This window comes from Limulus polyphemus, unplaced genomic scaffold (genome assembly GCF_000517525.1).
Source record: "Limulus polyphemus unplaced genomic scaffold, Limulus_polyphemus-2.1.2 Scaffold4713, whole genome shotgun sequence".
NCBI lineage: Eukaryota > Metazoa > Arthropoda > Merostomata > Xiphosura > Limulidae > Limulus > Limulus polyphemus.
The window spans coordinates 1-8788 of NW_013670323.1; the positions used below are offsets into that span (position 1 = coordinate 1).

An 8788-nucleotide genomic window follows, 5' to 3' on the forward strand; every position below is an offset into this window, starting at 1 on the left:
ATTCTTGGCTTACAAATTACCAGCCAACTAAAGTCAAATTAATTCTTGGCTTACAAATTACCAGCCAACTAAAGTCAAATTAATTCTTGGCTTACAAATTACCAGCCAACTAAAGTCAAATTGATTCTTGGCTTACAAATTACCAGCCAACTAAAGTCAAATTAATTCTTGGCTTACAAATTACCAGCCCTGTAGCTGAAGATGACTCCTACCCTTCCAAAATTTATATTTGTTTCCCTTTTCTCTACTATTCTCACTTTTAAGTACGAAAAAAAAGTTATGCATTAACACTATCAATTCCATTTACAACGTTAAACATCTCGATCAGCTCCCCCTTAACTCTTCATTATTTGTGTCTTAAATATAACAAAATCTCACGTTTTTATCTAACTTAGTGCAGTAAACAGTGATTATAATTTTTAATATAACTTTATCTATTATGGTTTTGAGTTTATGTTCTTATCGCCCTCTATAAACAGTAATCATATGATTTGAGTTCAAAGGTTGTAATCCACATTTATATTCTGAGATATGATGTCGATGTTTAGGGTAATCGCAAAATGTGTCTGACTAACGTTATAACCTAAATAACTATTGATATATCTGTTACTGTTAGATTTACGAGGAGAGAACTGTAACCTATTGAATTGTACAGTAAATTATTAAATCAACATATTTTTTTGAAACTTCAAAACGAAAAGATAAAATTTCTTGTGCAACTCAATCTTTCAAAGTTTCACTCAGTTAAACCTTCGAAGTAACTGCTGCATCGGTAAACTAAAGCCAAACAGTGAAATAATATATTTTTGTCTTTATGAGTTGTTGTAGGATTTATAATTGGTAGTAACATTGGTAGGCCTAATTGGATAAAGTAAAATCACGCCTGTCGAGTTTAACCAATGTAAATGTTTGAACTTAGAAAGTTAAGAGATTGTGATTTTTGCACTACTAAAAGAGTACTATTACTAACAATTATGTAATATAGTACTATTTACAATACTATCTGTTAGTAATAGTAATACTAACAGTTGTATTAGGAAGCAGAAAATTTAACTGAGTTCAAGAAAAGATTGGATGAATACATGAGTAGTAAGGGGTGGTTATACTCAGTTTAACTTAAGTTATAATTGGGAGCTGGAAGAGACATCCTTGATGGTCTAATAAGCTCCTTTTTGTCCCTTTAAAATTTTGTGAAATTACTAATACTCATTATTACTAGTATTAGTATTGAGTTTTCTGTAGCCTATAGGCTTAGTATTATTTCAATACATTGTAGGTATGATATTAATAATGAATAGTCACACTAACACAGTATCGTCATTGTGTCCGCAACAGTAGCTCAAATCTGAGTTGTAATTTTGTAAGGAGTACCTATCCTAACAATAATAATAAATAATATTTGAACTAACACTAACAACTGTTAACAATTGACTCAATTTGAAATACCTGATAGTCAATAGTCCAAATGTCAGGAATTTATTTATTATTCTAGTTTGATACCATATGATGCAAAGGTAAGTGTGAAATTGTAAATATCAGGGTTCTCTTGACATTAGGAGCTGGTGGGCAACAAAGTTGGCTACTCCTCAAACATCTTGCTAGCTACTAGTATTGTATTAATGTAAGTAAAAAAAAGTCAATTATTCAGTCAGCTTAAAAAGTTACCTAGCCTGATATTTTGCTACAGGTGTATTATAAGGTCATTATTTGATCAGACAAGAGCTAGTGGTAAATACTGTTGATCATCTGCCTTCTCTCTACTCTTTAAAGTTAATAATTAGAGATAACTTAGCAGAGATAACCTTTAAATAGCTTAGCATGAATATCTTAAACAATCTAACTTCCCTTTGTGTCTAAATTAGTAATGAAATGTTGACCAGTTGATAAATTAGTTAAATTTCATGTTTCAGAAATGTATGCTACGCCCTCAAACTCAAAAAGTCGAAGTGAGTGTCATCAAAATTTATTCAAATTACATATAAAATAATAATGTTGAGATGCTTGATAGGAGAACAAAGTGAGCGTTTGGTAATTGTAACTGAATTAAAAACTTATAACCACATACAATATCTCATTGATTTTCAGTATAGTTGTAGTATTAGTAAGGAATTTTGAAATAGATATTTAGTATTTAAGGATATATAATGTGTGAATGGTGTGAGAGGATATATTACATATTCTGGCATAGCCAGTGAATGTGGTAATTGTTAAGTTTTAAATGATTCATTAGACTGCTCGATCAACTGTGTATAGAACTAACTGGTCTGAGACATTATTAGCACTAGGTTTATAGTAGTATACTAGTATTATAATTTACAGTGCCAAGTAGGCCTACTACTAATACAAGTAGTGTTGGTTCTAGTAAATAATCACTACGAGTATAATAATGACGTAACCGTAATCCAAAGATTATCGTTAAATTTTAATGATTTATACAGTGTTCCAATATCATTTTTTTACTTTTCTTTTTTTTTTTTAGTATTTGTACTGACATTGAAACCTTAAGTCAAACTTGGACGTTTTAGTGGAATTCTTGTCCTGTTTATCATCTTATTCGCCGTCAGCAAAATGAATATTCCAAATGCGCCACTGAAGGTGAGTTTGAAAACAACAGTTTAAACTTTAGACAGTTAAATAAAATTGTTGTTATACTAATTAATAGTTTAACAGTTGATTGTTAATAGGTTGTACCCAAACCTTAACTTACCCCAGTATCTTACATAGTAATAAACATATAGAATTTTGGTAAATGTTCATAAATGTATGCCACACCATCAAACACAAAGTAACAACTGCTCTGTTTTCAAGGCTGTTTAGTAAAACAGCTAGGACTATAGAGGAAAGTTCAGTTGTCATTCGGGTTCTAGTCTTTAATAGATTTGAACCCTTCACTGCTCAGTGCTTACAGTGACAATGTAACCAAATGGTTTATATAGTCGGGGACTTTCTCATTAAATATATTGATAACAGTATTTTTAGTGGGAAGCACAGAGAAACTAGGACTAAACTTTGCTACCAGATGCTAGTTTGTTCTTTTCTTTTTTTTTCAATTTGACTTAAGGCTTGTAATTTTGTAAGCCAAGAATCAATTTGACTTTAGTCCGACCTATTAGTCCATCTTTGCTGTTCTATCTTATAAACTAAACTAATAAATAAATTTAAAAAAATTAAAGCTAGCTCTTATCACTTAAATTTATTGCTTCCACAACATCCGAAGGCAACCCATCCCAAAGGCCAACCACCCTGTTAGGAAAATAAAACTGATATTCAAATAGTAATTCTTTTGTGTATCATCAAATTATAGTTTTTGTACGACACTTTAAAAGATTATATCTCCATAACTCTCTCTCTTTTAAAACCTAAAACCATAGCAATCTAAACAATTTATGTGTTACTGATAGTAATCGATTCTTCCATAAAAGAATTATTGCTTAAAATTCGTAATAAGAAAAATTTTCGTTAGAGTAACAAAATCAGTTTGGAAGAAGCAAAGCGCAGGTAAACTTGTTGAGCATCATTCAGAAAAGTATGATCAAACAATGTACATAATAAGTAACTGCTTTAAATAAAGTACAATGTAAAAAAATAACTTCTATTTTAATGAAATGTTTATTTTAATTAACTGCGTTTTAAAGTGTTAGCATTAAACAGTGATACACAATAATTATAATGCAAGTTTGATTTTTGAAATCGAGATAACGAATTACATAAGTATATGTTTCCGAATTCATAATTAAAAGAGTTATTGTGTTAATTAACATAACATAACGTTTTGGAACAACGTGATTATGATAAATATTTTATATAAAATGTTTAGAATTATACACGGACTTTTCTTTACAATGCTTTTATTTGCGAGCTTTCGACCCTCTTACGGGAGCCTTCATCGGGCAACAATGTACTGTAATATATTTTATACTACCATTTCCACCCTATGTGGAAATTCTACATTTAATTTGAAAAACTGAGCGAAAAATAATTAAAATATACCAAGGAAGGTATAAATATCAACCAACGTACTTCCTGTCTTACATATCTGTAGCATAGATATCAATACATTCGTAGTTTGTAATTATTGAAATCCATACCGAGGATAGCTTTTCACGCCCATGTGCCTGTCGAACAAGCACTCGATCGATTTGACACTAAAAACTCGCTCCATACCACAAAGTAAAACATCCTAAAATTTTATAATAAAGAGGTAGTTCTGCCTAGAACTAACATAAATCGATTCTTCTAAAATCTGTTCTTAACAGCGCAACCTTTTCATTCTAAACTATATACAGGTCTTCCACATCGCATATAAGGCACACTAATTTATATCTGCCACTAAAATTAATCATAGATTAAAAGTTTATGTACATAATTATTAGTGATAAAATAGATTTATTTAGTAATATAAACATGCTTAATGTTTCTTTTTGATCTTGTGTAATTGAATAACTAAATTTAGCTGTAAATAAATGAATATATGAACCAAATGTTAACTACATAAATTACAATTTTATTTCCCCCTACATGTTATTTATTCATAGTAGTACTTTTACACAGGTTTCTAAATAAATTAATTTTGAACCTTCGTATCAACCGTAGAAATGTAGTTTGTGAAATTTATCAGGCGTTTCTTTCTCTTTTAGTGTATAATTTTCTGCTAAGCGGCTTTAGAATACGTTGACTTTATTCCGGTGTTAAGAAATTCACTGTAAAGAGCCAATTCCCGTTTTGCATATCTGAGCCTTCCCACAGCTTGTGACGTTTGAGAATCCTTTAGACTTGTACTAACGTGTTTTCTAGTATGACCAGTTGTATAGTGGTTTAGACAAACCACGAAGGCTCCGTCTTCATTATTTTTATTAACGAGATGACCAAGTTACAAATTCACTTTGGAACTGTATTTGAATAAATGTATAGTGGGTGATTTTCTCAGTCTAATCAGATGGGATGATACTTTTATCAAAATTCTTGCCTGGCTTTGAACTTTCATGACTTAAGAGAAATGTGGTCGCCCTTTGTTATACAAATACATTTCTTGATTGAATTGCTTTCCTTTTGTTTGTCGACAGTAGTTTTGTCTGTTAGCCAAATCTGTTGTCCAGATTCTTTCCACAATTTAACTTCGTAATATATTTTTCTGTCGAAACTCTAGGTACAGCACACCAATACTATTTTTTATGTGCAAGACATCCATTGTATTTGGAACTCCACAAGAATAGTTGCTGAAAACAGAAACTTTTCGTAAATGAAACCACTGGTGGTCCTCGAAATATTAACATAGTCAATAGTTTAGGATAATTGTATACATGCCTTGTTTTTTTCATTACGTACGACTATCGCTAGAAAAGTATTATAATTCCATTATTCAAACCTCTTTGATTTCTTACCAGTTGTTAATACATCTTCAGTTTTTTTTAGTTATTTTTTTGTTATATGAACATTATTCGTACCTTATATTTTGGGATTTATTTTAAATCATGTTTTATAGGTGTGGATTTACTAATTAATCAATTTTTCGTTTAACAAAAAAAAGAAAAGAAGTCAACTTAAATCTGGTATTTGAGAGATTTTTTTTTGTTTGTTGTTTTGTTAGTATAGGTATTTTAATAAAACCGAGTATACAACATGAACTAACATTTTATCATCATCTTTATAAATATTTCTTATTTAAAGAGCAAAATGTAATTTTTCAGTGATTTCTTACTGGTACTTGGTTCTACAATACATGAAAACCTTTCGTTTTCCGATATCGTGTGCAAGATTCTAAGATAAGATCATTCAATTTATAAAATTCTATCTCAGCTTCTCCAACTTTTGTTTCCGTTTTGTTTAAGCGAAAAGATGTACAACTGCCTATCTACATTATGCCAATCGCGAAGATCGAGCCACGTATTTCTTGGATATAAGCCCTTAAGCTTACAACCGAGTCATCGGTGGTTCCACAAACAGTACTTATGAAAACTGTCATATCTTACTCATCTTCAGGTCTGTTCAACAAAAAACTGAAATAATCCAGGCTATCCTTACAAAAACCTCCCATCGTTTGTTAACACTGAAGCTAATGGTAGACTTCTTGAATGAATTATATTTTCACAAGAGATGCTTTGAACGACATGAAAAAGTGCATACGTTTCTCTCTTAAATTTGAGAACAAGGAACCTGATAAGAAATATTTCCGAAACGGCATACATTTGTTACCGTGTTAAACTTGTAATAAAGCTTTCTTTATCCATTCCAACTCACTAAACTTTGATATTTTTTCCCCTTTCGTTCGCTTCAAGTAACAAATTAATTTTTATGATGGGGAGGATTTTTTTATTCATATTAAGTCTTTTTAAAACACATAGAATTAGTTAATATTTCAGTTGCTTTTTTACTACTTTTTAAAACATGGGAAAGAAGATACCAAAGTTCCATTGAGATCATTACCAACACCAAACTAAATGTATAATCTTTCCTAATAATATGCTTATCTAATAAAAAACTTGTTAATTTGTTTGTTTCCAGTTTTTTTTTTATTTATTATTAATAATAATAATAATAATAATAATAATAATAATAATAATAATAATAACTTAATTTATGAAAACAGTTCTAAAATTCATGCTGCCTTTAGTAGAATCTGAATACTTCGTTGAACTATTCAGTTTGTGCGTTTGTTTATTTTAGAGCAAAGCCACATTACATCTTCCACCGTGTCCACTGCAAGGAATCGAACCCCGGATTTCTAGCGTTGCAAGTCCGTAAACTTACCACTGTCCAACTATTCAGAAATGTTCCTGTTATTTAAGTCCGAAAGGTCATAACATTAAAATCATAGCTCTTTATTAGTGTTTGACGCCCACATAGCCCACGTGTAGGCTACACAATAGGCCATCTCTTTTCTGTCTACAGCTTTAGTGTTTGACGCACTAAGCTGTAGACAGAAAAGAGGTGGCCTATTGTGTAGCCTTCACGTGGGCTATGTGTGCGTCAAACACTAATAAGCTGTAGACAGAAAAGAGATGGCCTATTGTGTAGCTTACACGTGGGCTATGTGTGCTGACGGCTAGGTGGTTACATTGCTGGCTTATGACATTAAAATTCGAGTTTGGGGAAAATACGATAACCTACAATTTTTGCTCTTCATACATATTACTGACGATGGTTTTAATCGACGCATTAGTTGTTCCACTTACATTATGTAGTTTCACAATTAAACACGTTGAATTTAAGGGTAATATTGGTGGAATGTTTACAGTGTTCAAGGCTATATTTAAAAAAATGTTTTGTTCAGTAAAGGGATTTTCTTTTTACATGATGTATAAATTGGGTGAAATCCATGAGCAGATCCAGAGACTGTAAAGGAGTAGTCTAGTATACGAGTAATAACAAGTTTTTTTCTTTAAGCAAAGCGACATTGGGCTGTGTATTGCATCCACATCGGGGAATCGAACCCAGAATTTTAGTACTAAGTTTGCAGACTTATCGCTATCTCACTGGGTGACCATAATGATAATTATTCAATGGCTCGAATGCGACATTCAGTAGTATAATGAAGAATTACTTAGAACTAGTACGCAAGATAAGAGCAAGGTGTGGCTGTAAATGCTACTCGATATAACCATAGTAATCTGAATCACCGATAGATGGCAGGTTTATACACCAGCGTTATCTATTTACTTTCTTGTTAACAGATTCTCTCAACCAGCAGTGATTTTTTTTTGTTTTTGGAGAGGGGGTTGCAGGGCAAGGAATGAGTGTCCAGATTTCTTATAAAAACAGTAAATTAACAAGTTATTCTAACAAGAAAGATTTCAATACAAACCACTAGTAGTTTGAGTTTTATTTATTTGACACATCACATACATTGTTTTTGTCACAAAATACACCGATCATTAACATACAGATTCCTAGACAAAAAAGAAAAGTTGTCTATATTACGTACAAAGTTCTCTCAGTAGCTCAGTTTGTGAACTAGGGGTTTATTTAATACCTCAATTATCTCCATCGGATATCCGTCTTTATTCACTATTCGCCATTATACAGATGCTCTTCAATAACACGTATAGATTTATCATGTTCAATTACGAACGGGAAGTACAAGAAACAAATCACGTTGATTTTGCTATAAAATGTCAAATATTACCTTCTCTTCCCCCCCCCCTACCAAATCACTAACGCTACAATGGCCTTAATGATCCAAATTTCAAATCTAAAAGGCACAGGGACAATACTTTATTGTTGGCATGGGTGTCAAACGACGATTGCCGAAACGTTTCAATTAAAAGTATTAAGTTATCACCACCTTAAAATAAAAAAACAACGTTTAGTATGAATTAAAATAAAGTTTAAAGAAGTAGTTAAACATTCTGCCTAAGTAAAGAGCCCTGATTCGAAAGAACTGGAGGCAGTTAAATATATATATACATATATACATATATACATATATATATATATACATATACATATACATATACATACGCAACAATGGAAGTTAGTTTTTACCGAATTCAGAAAACATTAATAGTTACATGTCCTAAAGAAGACAGTAATAAAATAAAGTATTCCAGATAAAATTTTCTGTAACTTGTTAGATTAAGTGGTAGATACAAGTTGTTGGTAAGCTTTAACAACATTTAATATATAAAAGGTATTTAAGTTATATATAAATAGTAAGAGATTCCCCAATTGTTATAAGACAGCCCAAGTTTAAATTTGTCAGTTAAGAAGAGTTTAGTATGTCGATTATTTTTTTTCATGCACCCCCAAGTTTAAATTTGTCAGTTAAGAAGAGTTTAGTATGTCGATTATT

General features: G+C 31.2%; 1 protein-coding gene across 9 annotated transcripts in view; it reads left to right on the forward strand.

The window, feature by feature from the left end:
• Positions 1-485: 485 nt before the first annotated feature.
• The window catches only part of LOC106471583 (type-1 angiotensin II receptor-associated protein-like), a 24538-nt gene continuing 16235 nt past the window's right edge, over positions 486-8788 (forward strand). The window contains exons 1-3 of one of the 9 annotated variants that reach the window (XM_013932189.2): positions 524-549; positions 1911-1946; positions 2480-2595. In XM_013932189.2, coding sequence (XP_013787643.1) covers positions 2569-2595 — 27 coding nt within the window. In that variant the 5' untranslated portion in view covers positions 524-549; positions 1911-1946; positions 2480-2568. The other 8 variants (XM_022400199.1, XM_022400200.1, XM_022400201.1 and 5 more) reach the window with 8 other exon arrangements.